The 20,202-nt window shown below is 36.9% G+C and overlaps 1 protein-coding gene across 2 annotated transcripts; it reads left to right on the top strand.

Moving 5' to 3' along the window:
- Nucleotides 1–14,064: 14,064 nt before the first annotated feature.
- On the top strand, nt 14,065–19,888 carry N6AMT1 (N-6 adenine-specific DNA methyltransferase 1). 2 transcript variants are annotated; one of them, XM_039368892.1, is made up of 6 exons: nt 14,065–14,341; nt 15,757–15,843; nt 16,486–16,576; nt 17,309–17,392; nt 17,903–17,939; nt 19,586–19,888. In XM_039368892.1, exons 1-6 carry the CDS (start codon nt 14,211–14,213, stop codon nt 19,690–19,692), a joined length of 537 nt encoding a protein of 178 aa, XP_039224826.1. In that variant the 5' UTR covers nt 14,065–14,210; the 3' UTR covers nt 19,693–19,888. The 2 variants fall into 2 exon arrangements, with proteins under 2 accessions (XP_039224826.1, XP_039224825.1); XM_039368891.1 differs by having other exon boundaries at nt 14,068–14,341; nt 17,903–18,044.
- The last annotated feature ends 314 nt before the right edge of the window (nt 19,889–20,202 follow it).

Below are 20,202 nucleotides of genomic sequence, written 5' to 3'. Positions count from 1 at the left end.
TATACTCCATTTAAAGTGCTATTATTAAAGGTGAAATAAGCAAGGGATATAAAAGTATTATTAAACATGTGCATATGAGAACACAATGCCTAATCACTATATTAAGTTTTAATTTGCTTTAGGTATATAGGCGTCTGTGGTGGAGGAGGGCAAGGAGATGCAAATGCCAACATTGTGCAAATGATGCTATTTAAGTTCTTGCATCAAATATCATAGCTTGATTGGTACAATTCTTATAACCATAATGTCATTATTTTCATTTCATTATGACTTGTTATGGGCACTTATATTTTTAAGCAGGCATTCCCATCTCACATGTGATGAGCTTTCATTTTTCAGACCTGTGAATTATTTAAAAGAATACAATGAATGATGGGCAGCTGACTCATCACTGGGCCTAAAAACAAAAATTTCATTATTTCCAAATTATCATTGTAGTCTAATTCAATGTGTAATCTGAAATGCATGCAATGTGGTATTTTAAATATGATGCTGCTTTATACTAAAATTGGATGAAGTAAAAAATTGTGTAGTATATATCTGAGAATTTAAATACAGTTTTCATAATTAACTTTTTGAGCAGCAAATTTTCCTGCTCCGTTTGAAACTGTTTTCAGATTTACCTTAGTTTCAAAATGGACTTTGTTAAGCTGTTCAAAGAACACTCCGCTAATGCTGCTAATGAAATTTAACAAATGTTAAAAAGTCTTGTACATTTTGAATTGTAAAATAATTAAAATAGAGAGGGATCACTATTCTCAGTCACATTATTTGTTAGTACAATTTATGTTACAATAATATATTACCAATGGGTGAGTGAAAACAGCTCTTAGTAGAGCATAATATTGTACTGTAAGAAAGTTTAGTGAAAAGTTTAAGTGCAGTTAAACCTAAGATAAATTTAAATAGAAGAGACATGTATGGCCCAGTTTTGTATTCAGCAGCTTAAAAAAAAGCATTTAAGTATTATCAATGGTAAAATATTTGTTTGAATGCAGGAACATTTCCAAAATTAATTGTCAAATAATGTTATCTTAAAAGGCAAAGTATTTATATTGTACATATTTTCAACATTTGTTGCCCAACTTCTTAATGCTGTTTTCACTACAAGGAGTTTTGGTCAGTGCAATTTAAGTTTATCTCTTATTCTTTTGATAATAATTTGGGTAATTTAGTTCTTTTGGGAACATTTCAGAAAGCCATTCAAGTCAAGATGACAAATATATTTTAGAATGTTCTTACCTGGTTTTTTTTACAGATAAATAGTCAGTAACATATAACTCTGACACATACCTTGTTAATCTATCTAAGCCAGAGATAAGCACATATAGTCTTTGGCTTCTTTAAATTTCTTAGTTTACTGAATGACAGATGATTAAATAAAAGAAAAAAATCTCAACCAAATTGAACTAGCAATTCCAAATCAAGTAGCTTCCAATAACTCAACAAAGAATGAAGTAATTTTTTGCTTAACAAATATTAGAAACCCTTGGTATTTTCTTTTATCTCTGTCATGCTGCACCAAAACCATATGCATGTCCATACACAATAAAGCATTATAACAATAAATATTTTTCTCTGAAATTGTAATATTTTTGTAAATATGCCAAAACAATGATTTTGTATGATTATCATGTAAATAAGTATGGTTTCCATGTGCAAATTCAAAGAGCAATTCCACTTTGTAGTAATTCTGATAAGCTATGAATCATAATTTAACAGAAGGTATTGATAAACTCCAGCTTTTTAAATAAAGGTAAAGATTTTTACAAGACAGTGTGTAGCTTTCTATCCAGATCAGTTTCTGCTAACTGATGAAGTTTCATAATAAAAAGTAGCTTGCAAATGTTTTAAATGAAGTAATTAATTGAAGATTTATTGAAGTTTAGATTAACTTTTGAAAAGCTTGCCGTACTAGGAGTTTACCTTGGTGAGTTAAAATACCAAACAGAAGATTAGAACTAAACACACAAGAATTAAAATATTATATAATATATATATATATAGCATAACCTGATACTTCTACAGATGACAAAATTTCCCTAAAACTAGATTATCAGATTATGGGATCTGACTAAGAAACAATTGAACTATTTTGCTGATAATATCAATTAAATTAGAAGTTGTGACTGTTCTTTCATTCCTGTAATTAAAAAAATGTAATGACTAAAACATAAATTATTCTGCTAAGATATATAATTTATATACAAAGATTATACTGTTTGATTTTTACAAAGTTCAGATCCAAGCACCTAATACAGGGGTGTCAAACTGCCGGCCCATGGGCTGGTTGCATCATGCAGAGGCTATGCCCACCCCAGCTCCGGCAATGCAAAAAAAGTTGTGATGTCATGACACGTCACGTGATGTGGCGAGTTTGATACCCGTGACCTAATATATCTATATTTTACTCATTATTTTTATACTGTCTTTCCTTCAAGAGTTTAAGAAATATGTGATTTTCCCCTAGCCCTCAAATTTTTTCCTCATGGCAACTTTGTTATCTAGGTTTAGGGTAGGAGTTAGTGATTGTTCAGAGGCCTTCATTATGAGTGGGATCTGAACCTGTTTTTCCTAATCGTGATCATATCATATGCTAATCATAATTTTCTTGCTTAATTACTTAAAATGGGCCCTGAGCCCCAATATATATTTTGACCACAAAAAATCTTTGAGATTATATTAGAGCAGAGGTCCCCAACCTATGGGCTGCGGCCCACTACCGGGCCGCAGCCTCTTGGCCACTGGGCTGCGTGAGTAGCTGGGCAGTGTGCATGCTCACCCCCTCATGCCACTGTTGCCTCAAGGGTTGTGCGGGCAGTGGCAGCGCCACTAACATTGCGTGGATGGCAGCAGCGCTGTAAGTGGTAGGTGACCCGCAGTATGATCTTTGCATGGGGATGATGGTGTGATCGTCATGCCAGGGTGGTATTGTTGTGGGCCGTGGTGCGAGCCTTGTGTGGGTGCGGTGGCATGAACCTTGCACTGGCGGCGGCATCACTACAAGCCTCAGTGCGAGCCTCAGACATGGCGACGGCACAAGCCTTGCGGCGGGGGCGGCATTGCTGCAAGCCATGGCATGACCTTGGGTAGGGGTGGCATTGCTGCGGGCTGCGGCGCAATCCTTGAGCTGGTGGTAGCATCGCTGCGAGCCTGGAGACAGTGGTGCCACAAGCCTCACACAGGCGCCGCCATCGCTGAGAGCCTTGTGCACATGCTTGCAGCCCCATTTGTGTGGTGTGCATGCTCGCAGCCTGTTTGTACATGTGCGCGCACATGTGGCCACATTCACATTTGCACATGCGTGCATAAGGTGCCTGCCCCTCCCTCTCCCACTGGGCCACCAAAACAAAAAGGTTTGAGACCCCTGTATTAGAGTCAAATTGGAAAACAAATACGTTTACTGGAGAGTTTTAATAGATGTTCTGTCCTCTTAAGTATTTATATATGATTCTGGAATGAAGGAGAAAAGGACCTGAGTTAATCATGAATTTTTATTTTATGACAATATTTATTATGTTGTGAACATATAACATCCAATGTTTCCCTTTAGAAAGGAGATTTATTTATTTATTTATGAGACTTATATACCACTTTAAGTGCAAGCACTCTCTAAGCGGTGTACACCAGTAAGCAATGTATATATATATTTACATTGCCCCCAACAATCTGGGTCCTCATTTTACCTACCCCAGAAGGATGGAAGGCTAGTCAACCTTGAGCCGGTGAGATTTGAACCGCTGACCTGCTGAACACAGTCAGCTAAAGTGGCCTGCAGTACTGCACTCTAACTGCTGCGCCACCTCGGCTGCAAGATCATATATTTTCCTAGCAATTGTAAGTTATTTACAGCAATAGAAAATTATCTAAGCATATATGAAACATATTTGAAACTCACTTTATAGTGTCTGACTTCCATGCCAGGAATGTTGTTTATTTGGAAGTGAAAAGAAATAAAGCAGGAAAATAAATGGTACACAAAGTTTTGTAGCTTTCCACAAGTAATGGAATGTGCTGACTTAATAGGTAAATATTCAGTTAAAGTTACTTCCTATAAAATAATTCCCTTATAATTTGTTTCACAAATAAAACAATATACAAGCAGGGAATTTAAAAAAAGAATCAAATGCCTTACTCCCAGGTAATTATGTGTACACTGCTGCTATATTGGATTTGCGTCTTAATTCAGTTTATGTCATGTAAATTAGAGTACAAACTGGGGAAGAAAGTATTTTTGAAATATTAAAGGTGTATTTTTCCCTTTCTCTTTACAAAACTGAAATAGGGCTATAAGTCCTTTTGTTTAAAGACGCAATCACAAATGAATCAATTTTTATTCTCTAGTAAATTCAAATGAGTTTAATATCTTTTACTCTCAAAAATTCTTTAAAAAAAAAAAAAACTTCCGGTGGTGTAGCGCTGGCGATGGCGGCTACTTTGTAGCCGTCGTCCTGAGACAGCATTAAAACTGCTGAGAACAGCAGGCATCAGCTGTTCCGCGGTTTGAAACCTCCTTCCCAGGCCAAGGGAGGGAGGGGAGTTTCACCCTGAATAGTGGTTGAGCCTCTGAGATCCCCAGAGGAGTTTCTTTTGGGGTGAAAGGAGTGCTCCCACAGAGTTCAGGGTGTCTCCGCTTCTCAGGTGCCTTTGTCCCTTGTTGTTTGGGACAAAGCAAGACGCCACTCCCACCTCCACGCTTAAAGAGAACTGGTGAGTTATTTAAAAAGTGGACAGAGCTGATTAGAGGATTTTATTTTTTGATTTTATTTGGATTTTAAGTTTGGATTTCAAGTTTAAAGAGTTACTTTCATTTTCTTTTTTTTTTTTCCTTTGTTGAGAGGGAAAGTAAAATGGCGATTTGAAGTTTTTTCTTTTAAGGAGACGGAGTGGATTTTGTCTATTTAATTATTATTATTTTTTTTCTTCTTTTCCTATTTTTCTTTTTTTTATTACAATGATCTTTTTGAAGGAGGATTTGGGTTCTTTGAGTTAATCTCCCTCTCTTTTTGTTTAACTCTTTTTTTTCTTTTTTTTTTGTATTTTTTAAGAAGGAGGAAAGAGGAAAATAAAACTTTTTTTTTAAGATGGCTTCAAAACGCCCAGTAATTTCTACAATTCCTAAGGTGGTTTCTTCTTCGGTGATATTACCAGTGCAACAACCTAAATCAACATTATTACCCTCTTCTTCTGCACAGTCATTAACGGTAAAAGATTTGCAAGATGTAATGGAAAATGCTATATCTCAAATTAGGAGAGAAGTGAAAGAGATTTTAGTGGAAAATAACAGGATCTTGAGGCAAGATATAGTTTTGGCTTTAAAAGGACTTGCCTCTCTTGTTGAAAAGTTGGATTTTTGTGTTGAAGAAGTTGAAGATAAAGTGGAGGTCTTGGAGGGAAAATTCGATGGCATGGAAAAAAAGATGGAAAATTTTCAAGATGAGATTCTCATGTTTCAATATAGAGAGATGGAATTCGCTTTAAGAATCAGAGGCTTGAGTGAACATCTGCAAGGAAATCTGAGAGAGATGGTTGCAAATGATTTTGCTGTGATTTTGGATAGAGAAAAAGAGGAAATACTCAGAGAAATTGAAAAAATATTTAGAGTTAACTCTTGGGTTGCCAAGCAAAGAAATCTGCCAAGAGATGTGGTAATTTACTTTGGGAAAAGATCCCTACGCAATGAAATTATACAAGTTTTTTACAATAAGAGGTTCCAGATTGCAGCACAAGATGTTATAATTTTTAAGGAGATTCCATCTAAAATTTTAAGAAGAAGAAAGGAGTTTGCTTTTTTAGCAGATGAACTTAAAAAGAGACAGATGTCGTTCAGATGGGATATCCCGATTGGAATAGTGGTGAGCTATGCGGGGACACATTATAGACTTAATACTGTTTTTAAAGCAAAAGAGTTTTATACTTTGGTCCTGGGAGCATGCTCATCGTCACCTATAACGTTTAAAGTCTTGGAAGAGAAGAAGGTAGAATTGCAGTCTGAAGAAGCTGTATTGATGAAAGTTGGAAAATCACAGACTGAGGGGTCTCAACAAGTGGAGATGAAGGAGCAGAGAATGACTCGGGCTGCATATAAACACAAGGAAGAGGAACAACAGAAGAAGGAGGTTAAGGACGTTTTACAAGAATTTGTTTCTGAGTCTGTGGGAGACGCAAGACCTAAGAGTTCTTTGGTGCAATATTCAATGGTAGATCTTCAAGCAGTTTTTTCGAGGTTATTGGTTAAGAGAGATGGGTAAAGAACGTACAGATTGCTTCAAGGTTATTGACAGATTATAGTTCATTGCGGATGGAACTGGTCATTGGAAAAGAGGAGAGAAGATTATGGAGAATGAAAACTTCAGTTAAGAAGTGTATGTTTAGAAATTTAAGGAGCATTTAAAGGAATATTTTGTTTTAAATATGTATAAGGGAATTTCAATGGTACAATTAATGTTTATATGTGTATTTTGGACTGTGATGACAAAGATAGAGGGATAAATTTTATATAATATATGTATGATATTAGGGAGATTGAATGAAAATTTTAGATAAGTAGTGCATGCTTAGAAACTTAAGCAGCATTTAAAGGAATATTTTGTTTTAAATATGTATAAGGGAATTTTAATGGTACAAACAATGTTTATATGTGTGTTTTTGATGGTGACAATAAAGAAAGATGGATAAACTTTATATAATATAGGTATGATATTAGAAAATATTGTTTACCTTTTTGAATAATTTATATTTAAAGTTTATAATATTTTAATGGTGGATTAGATTTTAACTAATTCACTTTATATGTAATATGATATTTTGTAATGTTATTAAGTTAGAGAGATGACTGGTTTATTAATTGTGAAAGAAACGGAAGTTTTGAATTATAGATATGGATAAATTTTATACAATATAAGTATGATATAAGAGAATACCATCTAGCTTTTGAATAATTTACACTTAATTTTCCTCTTTCTGTTCTTTATATATAATGGAGTTAAGGTATTTTACAATTTGTTTACTGATTGTAATTATATTTGTTTAAGGTTTATTTGCGTTTAAAAAAATTTTTTTTTTCTTTTTTCTTTTTTTTTCTTTTAAGTTCTAGTTAAGCCTGTATTCAACTCTGGGAAGATTGGGGGAGGGTTTTGGGGTGGGTTGGGAGGGGAAGGGGATTTTACTGTAAAAATTTTAAAAATTTTCAATAAAAAAAAATTCTTTAAAAAATGTTCTTTACATATAAACAGTGATTGTTTACAATGAAGAACAGCTCTAGTCACAGGGATTCTCTAGCAAATGAAGTCGACTTTAATGGTATTACATCTACATGGAGGGAAGAAATCAGTGGGGTACCACAACTTTCCATCTTAGGCCCAATACTCTTCAATATCTTCATAAATGAATAGAAGGGGAACTCATCAAATTTGCAAATGACACTAAGCTGGCAGGAATAGCCATCATTCCTAAAGACAAGCTTAGGATCCAAAAAGATCTTGACAGATGGGCCCTATCCAACAAAATGGAATTTAATGTGGAGAAAACCAAGGTTTTACACTTAGGCAAGAAAAACCAAGGCACAAGTACAGATTAAGCAAAACCTGGTTCAAAAACAGTAACTGTGAGAGGGACCTTAGAGTCTTAGGAGATAAATATGAGCCAGCAGTGTGTGGCAGCAGCCAAAAAAATAATGCAATCCTTGGTTATATAAACAGAGGCATAGAATCAAAATCAAGTGAAGTATTAGTACCGCTTTATAAATCCTTAGTAAGGCCACACCTGGAATACTGCATCCAGTTTTGGTTATCACATTACAAAAAAGATGTTGCAACTTTGGAAAAAGTGCAAAGAAGAGCAATTAAGATGATTAAATGCCTGGAGACAAAAACAAATGAATAATGGTTGCAGGACTTGGTTTGACTAGTTTAGAGAAAAGAAGGACTAGGGGGTGACATGATAGCAGTATTCCAATATTTGAGAGGTTGCCAGAAAGAGGGGGTCAACTTATTTTCCAAAGCACCAGAGGGCAGGACAAGAAACAAATTAATCAAGGAGAGAAGCAACCTGAAATTAAGGAGAAATTTCTTAACAGCAAGAGAAATTAACCAGTGGAACAACTTGCCATCAGAAATTGTGGGTGCTTCATCACTGGAGATTTTTAAGAAGAGACTGGACAGTCACTTGTCTGAAATGGTATGGTATAGGGCAGGGGTAGGCAACCCAAAACACTCAAAGAGCCACTTGGACCCGTTTCCCACCAAAAACAAAACACCGGGAGCCACAAAACCCTTTTGATATCTAAAATGAAGATAACACTGTATATATCCTTTTTTACCTTTATTATAGGTGTGTGTGTGTGTGTGTGTGTGTGTATATGTGTATATTAAAAATAAAAGTAAAAATATGACATTAAAAATAAAAGTAAAAATATGACTCTTGGGAATATCCATACTATTAAAACAATGATCACCAGGAGAATGCTTTAAGAGAATAAAATTACATACACACACAGGTAAAAAAAGGATATATGCAGTGTTATCTTCATTTTAGATGTCAAAAGGGTCTCTCTCTCTGTCTCTCTCTCTCCCTCCCTCTCTATCTGCCCTTGGTCTGCCACTCCTCTTCCCCCACTCTCTTTCTTTCTCTCTCTCTCTTTCCTCTCTCTCTCTCTCTCTCCCTCTTTCTCCCTCCCCCCCTCTCTCTCTTTCTCTCCCTCTCTTTCTCCCCCCCCCTCCTATCTGATGCTCACCTGGCAAGCTTCAAGCTGTTGTCCAACAAGCTCAGGGGTAGGCAACCTCATCTCTTTTATGACTCATGGACTTCAACTCCCAGAATTCCTGAGTCAGCCTAGCTGGGCTAGCTAGCTCTCTCCTGCCCTTCCTGCTTCCTACTTCCTGCAGAGACGCAGCAAAGGGAGGAGTTCCGCCCAATAAGCTTTTCAGCTCCTCGGAGAACACTGTGAGTGCACGCTCTTTTACACACACACACACACACACACAGAGAGAGAGAGAGAGAGAGAGAGAGAGAGAGAGAGAGAAAAGCAGGGAAGCGCAATTGCCTCTCTCTGTCTCTGTCTCTCTCTGCAAAGGCAGAGGAGGCTGGGAGCCACAGGGGAAGGCTCAAAGAGCCGCATGCGGCTCCGGAGCCGCAGGTTGCCGACCTGTGGTATAGGGTCTTCTGCTTGAGTAGGGGGTTGGATTAGAAGATCTCGAAGGTCCCTTCCAGTTCTATTCTGATTGAAGAAACATTTTTAGCTCTGTCCTTTAAGTACAATGTTATGGTAACTTCACATAACATAATATAGAACAGTAGTTTATATTTAACTTCATACTTTAACCAAAAGTATGTAAGAACTCTGGATATAATTTTAAAAATACAGTCCATTTGCAGATTTTTTAAAAAGACAGAACAATTGAATATATATTACCTAAAACAAGCCACTTCATAAAATTAATTATCCTTAATAAATATACATTCTAGGGATACACTACATTCTTGCGGCTTTCCTGACTGAATTTCTCTGTCTAAAAAGCTCTAAAATGTCTAATGGTCACCATCTGGAGTACTTTACTCAACAAAGTGAAATTGTTGGACTCTTTAAATGTGCAAACTAACTATAATAATTTGCTGAAGGGCAAAAACCATAATACAGTTATTTCTGCAAATGCAGACTGAAGTGAAATATAAAACCACTTGACTGCATTTAACAAAAACATTTTTTTACTTTTACCTAAGATCGAATTAAGTATTAGGTATTCCTGAGAAAATGTACTTCCCCAAATCATTTTCATATTCAGTTTTCTGAGCGCTGCTTTAAAATTCCTTACATCAGAAGCAAAACAGCTTTTCCTGCTAACAAACAATGAAATACTGTAACAGCTCAATAGGATTTAATATTACTTAGTTCCATTCTTAGGGACATTTAGGAAAAATAAATATTTGGATATTTTTAATGAAATATACAGTAGATAGTTGCTTCCTGATGAATAGACAGTGAAATTGAGGGAGATACCCTAGGCATTTATCTAAGAGGAACATGAGACACTGCACAATCAAATCTGCAGCTATAATATTCCAAACAAATTCAAAATAATTTACAAGACAGACTTCGAGGAAAGAACAGAATATTATTTATTATTATTCAACTCAGCTAAAATCACTCAAACGTATTAAGGACATTATTCTAATTGTAGGGTTCTAGGGTAATGAATGGGCATTATTTATAGGCAAATACTGCTTCATTTTATTCTGCAAATCTCCTTTTTATATACAATATATCTATAGACATACAAAATATAGATGGCATACATTGAGTGTGTTGATTGTTAGCAACTACACAGACATTCTCCAGGATGATGTGTTCCCAACCGCTAGTTCAGGTCCCCAAAGGTGCACCCATCAACACTATAATTGGTTCATCCATCTTGCTGCTGATCATCTACTTCTCTTCTCCAGCATTATAGACTTTTCAAGGCAGATGCAATTTGATAAATGTGTACAAAATAAAATAATTTGATATTCTCAGGAGTCTTCTCCCACAACAAAGTTCCAAAAGTGTCAATATTCCTTCTATCTTGTTTCTTTAAATTCAACTTTTACTTCCATACAACTTCATAGATAGCACTGTTAACCTACAGGATTTTGATCTTTGTAAATATAGATACATCATGGCATCTGAATAATTTTTCCAAGAAATCCACTACTAACTTAAGTGGCTCTTGGGTACGTGGAGCATTTGGATCCATCTTTAGTTGTGGATGGGTTAGCAATGCCCCAGACAGACCTTGTGCAAATTTGAGGGTCCTCCTACACTCACAACTCCTGCTTGAAGAGCAGGCAACAGTTGTGGCTAGGAGAGTCTTTGCACAACTTTAGACTGTGTGCCTGTTATGCACTTTTCTAGATCATGAGGCACTCAGTCACTCATGCCCTGATCATCTTGTGCTTGGATTACTGCAATGCACTCTACATGGGGCTGCCTTGAGGAGCATTTGGAAGCTACAGCTTGCACAAAATGCAGAAGCACAGTTTCAGGGCCCCTAGGGTAGCCCATGTTACACCACTGTTGTGCTAACTGCATTGGTTGCTGGTTTGGAGTACAATTCAAGGTGTTGGTTATTATCTTTAAAGCCCTATACAACATGCCTCCAAATTACCTGAGGAACTGTCTCATCCCAATGGGATTGGCTGCCCCACTCATTCTGGCAGATGAGCTATATCCTGGATTCCATTCGCCAAGAAAACATGGCTGTCAGGGTCCAGGAGAAGAACGTTTTTTGCTGTAGCTCTGGAATATCAGGCTCCACCCCCACCTTTTTGGCTTTTGAAAAGAGTCAAAAACCTTTGCTAACTGGCTTGGGGCTTCAATGTGTCCCGTTTTAGAGGTGGCTAGTAGACTAGTACAAGAACTCACTTCTACTCTATCCAAACACTGTTTTTTTATCTGTTTTAATATTAATTTTAATGTTTTAGTTTTTAATGTTTGCTATTTTAATGCTTTAATACTGTAATTATTTTATTCTGTTATTTGTGGAATTGTAAGCTGCCCAGAGTCATTTGATAGAGAGATGGATGGCATAAAATTTAATAAATAAAATAAAAATAAATAAAATAAATCCTACAAAATACTAATCTGCAGTGTATTTCTCTCAATTATCCAGAGTGCATCAGCAATGTCTCTTTTTTTGAACAGCTGCTGACATCTCCTTTTCTATATAAAGTTTAATTTCCATTGGGATGATCCTAAGTATTATTTTACTATCATGTCAAACAAAGAATATTGTACACTCTCTTAGGTCTCCTTTGTTTGGTATTGTTATATAGACTGCTCTAACAGTATAACAGTCCACCTCTCTAGGAGACTCTATACTATTCTGGACAGATGGCCTCTTTGTAAAATTTCCAGTGATGGACCATCCACAAGTTGTTCCATTGATTGATCACGCTGTCAGGAAATTTATCTTTGATAATTTCTCTTTGATAAGTTTCCATTCATTACTTCTTGTCTTGCCCTCAGGTGCTTTGGAGAATAGGTCAACCCCCTCCTCTCTCTGACAGCCCCTCAAATATTGGAAGAATGGCATCAAGTCACCCCAGTCTTTCTCTTCGTTAAACTAGACATACCCAGTTTTTGTAACCGTTCATCATGTTTTGCCTTCAGTCCTCTAATTGTATTTGTTGCTCTATTTGGCACTGTTTTTAGAGCAGGAGTGTCAGACTCAATTTCATTGAAGGCCGCATCAGCATTGTGGTTGCCCTCAGGGGGGGTGGGTGGATATGGCCAGGGTGGGTGCAGCCTACTGGGTGGGTGTAAATGGAGTGGGTGTGGCCTACTGGATGGGCATGGCCAGCTCTACATCGTTCGCGTCAAAGATGCCTGTGGGGGCCTGGGCAGGAGTGGGATAGATCTGAGGGTCTCTGGCAGAAGGGGGTGGGACCAGGGCAAGTACCAAGGCATGGTCCACTGGAGGAGCCTCACTGTTCCTCTCAGGCCATGAGGGGGGGGGCTTATGGACTAAGACTGAATGCATTTCAGCATAGATGGCCACCACAAAATTGTACATTGTCTCCCGGCCGGCCTGGGTCGGGGCCAAGGCATAAGGGGCTATTCCCTCACTGTTTCCAGGATGGCTTCACAGGCCACATTAAACCACTTTGCGGGCCGCATCCAGCCCCTGGGCCTTGTGTTTGACATGTCTGTTCTAGAGTTTCAACATCTTTTTTGTATTGTGGTGATGCAAACTGGATGCAGTACACCAACTATGGTCTCTTACCAGCATAGTATAAAGTGGCACTAATCCTCAATTTTCTAGTACTGGAGGATCTTTACAACTACTATAGGTACTTCTATAATACAGAATTTCAGTATATTCCTTCCATCTATGCTTTTCTTTGGAAGTTATTTTTTCCATAAATACTTTTCAGCATACAAATTTGAGGCTGTAATACTTCATCTGAGTTCAGAGATCTTTGGAAAACAATTTTTTTTCCAGCAAGTCTGAGTGAGGATCTCCTCATAATAGGCTGCCTACACGCTGGTTAGATAAGTCTAGAATCTATTTCCATTATAATGGAGAAACATTGTCATACAGTTGTCATACACAAGAATATAAAACAGGTATTATTCTTGGCTAGTATAACTTTCAAATAATCTGCAGAGGACGTGGGTTAATTTAAAATTAATGTATATGTCTTTGCTGAAGTTATTTTTTTTCCTGGAAAGCAATCTGAAAGATTCATACTCATTTTTGGCAACTATATAGTACAGGATATCAAAGTTTTGTAGCAGTACCATTTATTTCGTGTTGGAAGGATAATAAATGGATGTTGTGCACTTTTATCATTAAAAAAACTAACATAAGGCTAGAAGAAAACCATTCCCAACAATTATGCAATCATCTGAAAGACTTTTGTCTTTTTCAATATTTGAGCAAGACTTTACCAGAGCTATTTATAAATTTGGATTACAATATATTTTATTTCCTTGTTCTATTCTTATGTTTAAACACTTTAATATTTTGTGTGTGTGTTTGTTGTGCTTGGGTTTGTTTACTATTTATTAAACATATTTATAAGGCCATCCACTTGTCAAAAGCATGCCGGACGTTGAATAAAAATACAAAAAAAAAAAAAAAAATCCCACCAAACTTCACAATCCATTACACACAAAAAAAAATTTCAAGGATCCTAAATAAACAGCAGTAGCAATGTAACAGACACATCAGCACACTAGAGTTGCATTAAGATCCTGGTCCCAGTGCTTGGGGAAATAGCCACATTTTTCATGGTTCTCCTGCGCTAGCAGTTTGTGCTGACCATATCTTGGAAGGACCTGCCAGGGATTCTCTCTCAGACCAACCCATCACAATGTGTTGTTGGTATATTTGCCGCTTTTAGTTATTTATAAAAAAATAATAACGGCATATTAGCAAATAACAGCAGATACTCACCGCACGCAACCTTTCCGTCTCTAAGACCGACGAATCGGAAGCTATTATTCCTTGGAAGGGGCGGGCTTTAGTTTCTCTGCCTCGATCATTGGGCGTTTCTGACTGAGCGCAGGCGTAAAAGGAGCGAAGGGCTGGCTTTTCCTTGTTTCTCTCGCCCGCGTTGAAAGCGACGCTGTGAATAAAGATATTTATTTATTTATTTATTGGGGGGGGGGGGCAGGTCTATGGCTGCTACAGGCTTATCTCTTCGTGTCCAGGATAAGAACCGCGGCGGCGATGTTCCCAACCCCGCGGCACCAGCACGTGGGTCCAGAGGGTCCCTTCAGCGCTGTTTATGAGCCCGCCGAAGACACTTACTTGCTGCTCGACGCCCTGGAGCAGGATGCCGAGGCTCTGAAAAGCGCCGGGTGAGGCGCCGATCAGTGGGGCTGCGCAAGCCCGAGAAGAGTTCGGGGACTGCGGGCGGGCAATGGCACGATAGGAAACATCTACGGTGCATTTGCAATTATATGGCCTAGATCAGGGGTAGTCAACCTTGGCTCTTGTATGACTCGTGGACTTCTGGCTCAGGATTTCTGGGAATTGAAGTCCACGAGTCATACAAGAGCCAAGGTTGACTACCCCTGGCCTAGATTAAACTTGGCCTGAGGTGTGCAGAAGATCCATGGGGCACATTGGATAAGCTTTATACAGCTAAGAAATGGGAGAATTAAGCTACTACTCCTCATATATGAGACGATTAAAAGATTAAATTGATCACCCAGTTATTGACTGATCTTGATCTTGAAAAGCTTAAGTAGGGTTTGTCAGGGTTAATATTTGACAGGGAAACTATCAGGAAAGGGCAGGGCTTGACAGAAAAGTGGAAGTGGGGAAAGACTCTTTCTGGACAAAGACAGTGGCAAGAAGCTACATGTAATCAGGAATCAAATTCACTTCAGCGGAGATTTCATCTTTTTATAATCTATTAAATAACATCATACAACTCACCATAATGTATAAACTTTCTGGTAACGTAAGTTGTGGCCTGTTAACTGTTTCTGTTTTCTAAAACAGTATCCTGCAAATATCATCCACATACTGCATTCTGTTCTGTTGCAGAAGAATGATTTGGCCATCATTGCATTCAAGTGATAGAAAAGATTTTTTTGCTGGGAAGAGTTCAAATAAATCTTATAAAGATTGTGTGTGTGTGTGTGTGTTGCTAGAATTCCACCTGCCATGACTAAGAATAAGGCAAATAAGCATCTCTGGAATATTAACATAACAAGCAAAAACCAGACATAAATAGAATAAAATCTATAAAGCCTCTAGACTTAGGTTACTTGTAAATATAAAATGTTTCCTTATTGATATATAAAATCACATTGCAGGTAGAATTTTATCAGTCTGAGAAATCAGCAAAGTTGAATAATAGAAATAATAGCAATAATTTATTAAAGTTGGATGCCACCTAACACTGAACAGCTTTGGGAAGCGTACAAATACAATTATTTAATTTAAATTACAATTATGGCAATGATTTTTTTTTTTTTACAAATGAAGGCAAATAGACATGTCCCAGGATAATGTTGCAAGATCCAATCTGGGTCGGTCACTAGGACCAGAGGATGACCGGCCCATATTGGATCTTGCAATTATTTTATAGTTACAGATTACATTTATTAAACTTATAATTGACATTGCTCACTGGCTGCTGGATCTAATTTATAATTTGAAAACGGATAGTTCAGAAATGTATACATTAAACCATGTATGTTTTTATATAACATTGTAGTTTTCATTTTAATCTCTGTAAACTATTATTTTTGCATTTGTTTAGCATCGATATATGCCTTGAAGTAGGATCTGGATCTGGAGTAGTTTCAACTTTTTTAGCTTCAATTGTTGGATCCAAAGCATTTTACATGTAAGTATTTATATGCCATTTAAGTTATACAAGGTAAGCAAGAAATAGGGTGCTTCTGATGCATAATTTTTGTTAGTTAAATAATGTAGCATAGTCTTTGGGATGTGAATATGAGCTATTATTATATATAAATTTAGATTATGTCAATGATATAATTCTTCACTGAGTAAAAACATTAGGTAAAAGAAATACAATTAGGTAAAAGAAATACGATTTCAGTATATCTGACAGTTCCACAAGATAATGGCTCAGTTCAGAACTGTTGCTTGTATTTCACTATTGTTTTAGAAACCAATATTTATCTGCTTTAATGTGTCCTCAATATGTATACAGTAGCACTTTCCTACATGCAGTCACATGTACATTTAAGGTACAGCACAAAAACGACATTACTCTGAATCAAGATTTACAAGTTCCAGATGACTGGAACTTTGAGGATCAGTCATAATTTCCATTTGTTTACGGCTGTCATAAAATGATCACTGAACAAGTGGTTGTTAACCAAGGACTTACATATTTCATGAAACCAGGGGCATCTATGGATGGCAGTGCAATCAAATACCTAAATTATATCTGACCAATTATTTTCTAAGGTAAACAAAGATAGCTTCTGTTTACTAAAATGTAATTTTGTGCATACAGGTGTACTGATATCAACCCTGTGGCTGGTCTATGCACAGCAGAGACAGCTAGACAAAATAGTGTTCACATTCAGCCAGTAATTACTGACCTGGTAAGACGTAAATTGTAATTGATTGTTTTGGTCAGCAAATTTTAAAATGTTATTAATTTTCAAACGTTGTATATGTTAAATTTTAGGGTAAGAATGGCTATTATAACAAGTATGTCTAGAAGTGATGGAGCTCTTCTGCTTGCCTGTGTACCAGTCAGCTGATTTCATGACACAAGATGTGATCTGCCCTGCTCTGATATTTTTTTCAGGTGTTAGTTTGAATAATGTTAGTGGCACTTGGTACCTCAGTGTATTTTAGCTTGCGTGTAGAATGAGTGACTAGCAAAAACATACAAAAGCTTTGGTGATGAACATCTTAGCAGTAGAGCAATCTGAAGCATGGGAATGCAAGACAAAAGTTATTATACAATATAACATGCAGGCTCCTTTACCCATTATATAATGTATGATAAACCAATTTTCATAGCCTGGATGATAGATTTTAATTATAATATGAAACTTAAAAACCAGAAAGCAGGTATTGAATAAATATATTTTTAGTATTCTGGTTTTCCTGGAATAAGCACTGGTAGAAATAATATGGGAATAAGATTATCTTGCATTAGCTTTTATATTTTTGGCAAAATATGGTGCTATCTCACCAATACCTGCTTTTCACTTTCTTCCTTTGTTTCTTCTGTAAGAAGGAACCTGTAACTTTCAATATCTTTTGTAGTGAATCTGAATAATCGTATGTGTTACATAAATGTTAATGTTTTTATTTATGTTTAGGTAACAGGATTGTTCACACGATTACATGGAAAAGTTGATTTGCTGTTATTTAACCCACCTTACGTGGTAACTCCTTCTGCTGAGGTATGATCATGAGATTTAAGAATACCAATTAACAATTTACCAATTGTAACAATGTATAGCTTCTGTAAAGTATCACTAGTATTGAAAAAATTCAATGAGTTGGAAATTGATTTTTTCACACCCTAGTTTTTATATTTCTAAACTGTTACTTATAAATAGAACATTTCATCCTTCACTTACGGTTTTTCTTGTTTCTACATCTTCTCTTGATATTTGTGGTTTAATCCCAATTCCATAGAGGCATAGAATATAATCATTGACTATATCTTGGAGATGACCTAATCTATCTCCCTGTCCATTGAAGAAATCCAATATTGCAGCATCTGACAACCAAAGAAGAATCTATTGCTTCCCAAGAAACATAGAACAAGAACTGCAGAACAATTCTTAAGCATGTGTAATGCCCAATAGAAATATGCATTATTTCTTCTGAAATAACTTAGAACAGGTCTATCCTGTCTTCTGTATGACAATCTTTCAGTTCAATTTTCCATATTTTATTTGTTCTAGATACAAACTCATGGAATAGAGGCAGCCTGGGCTGGAGGTAAAAATGGCAGAGAGGTTATGGATAGACTGTTTCCACTTGTGTCAGACTTACTATCAACAAGAGGAATGTTTTATTTAGTTACAATTAAAGAAAATAATCCAGGTAGCCATATCTCAATTTCTTCTTAAATATTGTGGTGGTTGATTATCATGCAAAATACTTTTTAATAGTTACGTAAAATCTTTGAGTCCTGGGTAAAAATTCTATTTCAAATTTGATTGTAGTAAATGCAGGTCTAAGCTTTATTATTATATTATTATGTTGCTATTAAATACCATTAACAAAAGAACATAGATCAGCGATGGCGAACCTTTTAGAGCAGTGGTGGCAAACCTATGGCATGGGTGCCAGAGGCAGCACTCAGAGCTCTCTCTGGGGGAAACACGTGCCATCGCGCCAGTCCTAGGCCTTCAACTGGGTTTTATAAAACCTGTTCGCTTTAGGCCTCCGCTGTCATGTGCAAAAAAAAAAAAAAAAAGGTTCAGTCAATTTCAACTTCACGCGGGAAAAAAAAAGATCTTGCAAAGTTGGAATTGATTGATTGAACTTTTTAGTCCCACCCAGTCTGCCGTTTATTTATTTATGAGACTTATATACCGCTTTAAGTGCAAGCACTCTCTAAGCGGTGTACGCCAGTAAGCAATGTATATATATATTTACATTGCCCCCAACAATCTGGGTCCTCCTTTTACCTACCCCGGAAGGATGGAAAGCTGAGTCAACCTTGAGCCGGTGAGATTTGAACCGCTGACCTGCTGAACACAGTCAGCTAAAGTGGCCTGCAGTACTGCACTCTAACTGCTGCGCCACCTCAGTTACCACAGCCATGCCCACCCAATGGGCCACACACCCCCAATGGGCCACACCCAGCCAATGGGCCACACCCACCCAGCAATCGACAATGCATAAGTGGGTTTTGGATTGCAGTTTGGGCACTTGGTCTCTAAAAGGTTTGCCATCACTGTTTTAGAGATTGAGTGCCCAAACTGCAACCCAAAACCCACTTACGCATCATCAAGTGCCGGGTGGGTGTGGCCCATTGGCTGGGCGTGGCCCATTGGGTGGGCATGGCTGCGGTGGTAACGGCAGACTGGGTGGGACTAAAAAGTTCAATCAATCAGTTCCAACTTTGCAAGATCTTTTTTTCCCTGCGAGAAGTTGAAATTGACTGAACCTTTTTTTTTTTTTTTTTTTGCACACGGTAGTAGAGGCCTAAAGTGAAAAGGTTTTATAAAACCCAGCTGAAGGCCTAGGACTGGGGTGACTGCGCGCGTGCCCACAGAGAGGGCTCTGAGTGCTGCCTCTGGCACCTGTGCCATAGGTTCGCCACCACTGACATAGATGCTCTTTCAAATGTAGAGACAAATTATAAAGAAAATGAAATGAAGCACAGGGACTATTTTTCTGACATTTATATATTGGGCAGATTAACTTATTTAACCTGCATTGAATGCAGAATTGTGGCCAGCACAGGATACTGGGATCTAAAGAAATAGGCTAAGTTTCCTTTTATTATATAAAGATAAAATACATGGAAATGGCTCCAATGTACTGTCATTTTGTTCCCCAAGATTCAGTTAGGTTAGCAGTAAAGTCAGTTGTTATTTCTAAACTGAATAATAATCTCTTGTTTTAAATTGCAGATGAAATTATTAAAATATTGCAGGAATGTGGTTTAAATGGCAATAAAGTAATTTCCAGACAAGCAGGAAGGGAGTATCTTTCAGTATTGAAATTCTACAAATCCTGAAGCTGGTTTTTGGAGGAATCTTCATATAGTACACTCTTTGCTTTAAAATACTATCTTAGATTAATTTGCTACATTTAATTACAATTAAATTCTAACTGCTGTCAACAAGTATACATTAGCATATTATCTTAATTCAAAAATATGCATATTTCCGTATGTAATCAAAATTTTGACAATAAATTTATAAAAGTGGAAACATTGTTACATTGTTACAATCCTACATACAAATAATTAGGAGAGAGATTGTGGCTGTTGTCCTAAATTGCTTCTTTTTACCATCTTGAGTTTCAGAGATCCTGAATGATGAATTTAGCATTGAAGTAATTCTCTTGTTTCTGTTGCATAGTCTGACTTCGGGGCAAGCAGAGTTTAAGTAAAAATAGCTGTTTCAAGCTTGAAATAGCTTCTTCAACCTTACAAAAAATGTTTCAAATTTAGAATTCTTATAGGTATTCTACATTGGCTTGGTAGAAATAAGAACAAGCAGCTGCAAGGTAAATGTTTAAGTAA

This window comes from Crotalus tigris, unplaced genomic scaffold (genome assembly GCF_016545835.1).
Source record: "Crotalus tigris isolate CLP2741 ecotype Arizona unplaced genomic scaffold, ASM1654583v1 scf7180000020943.996319, whole genome shotgun sequence".
NCBI lineage: Eukaryota > Metazoa > Chordata > Lepidosauria > Squamata > Viperidae > Crotalus > Crotalus tigris.
Note: the sequence above shows the minus strand (reverse complement) of the source record. Positions and strands in the feature narration are given on the sequence as shown.

Bases quoted from the DNA above. Each gene is read 5' to 3' on its own strand.
- N6AMT1 (XM_039368891.1), top strand. From the start codon at position 14,211: ATGTTCCCAACCCCGCGGCACCAGCACGTGGGTCCAGAGGGTCCCTTC. The intron at 15,844-16,485 runs GTAAGTATTTAT...TTGTGCATACAG, and splicing joins GGATCCAAAGCATTTTACAT to GTGTACTGATATCAACCCTG. The intron at 18,045-19,585 runs GTAGCCATATCT...TTTAAATTGCAG, and splicing joins AATTAAAGAAAATAATCCAG to ATGAAATTATTAAAATATTG.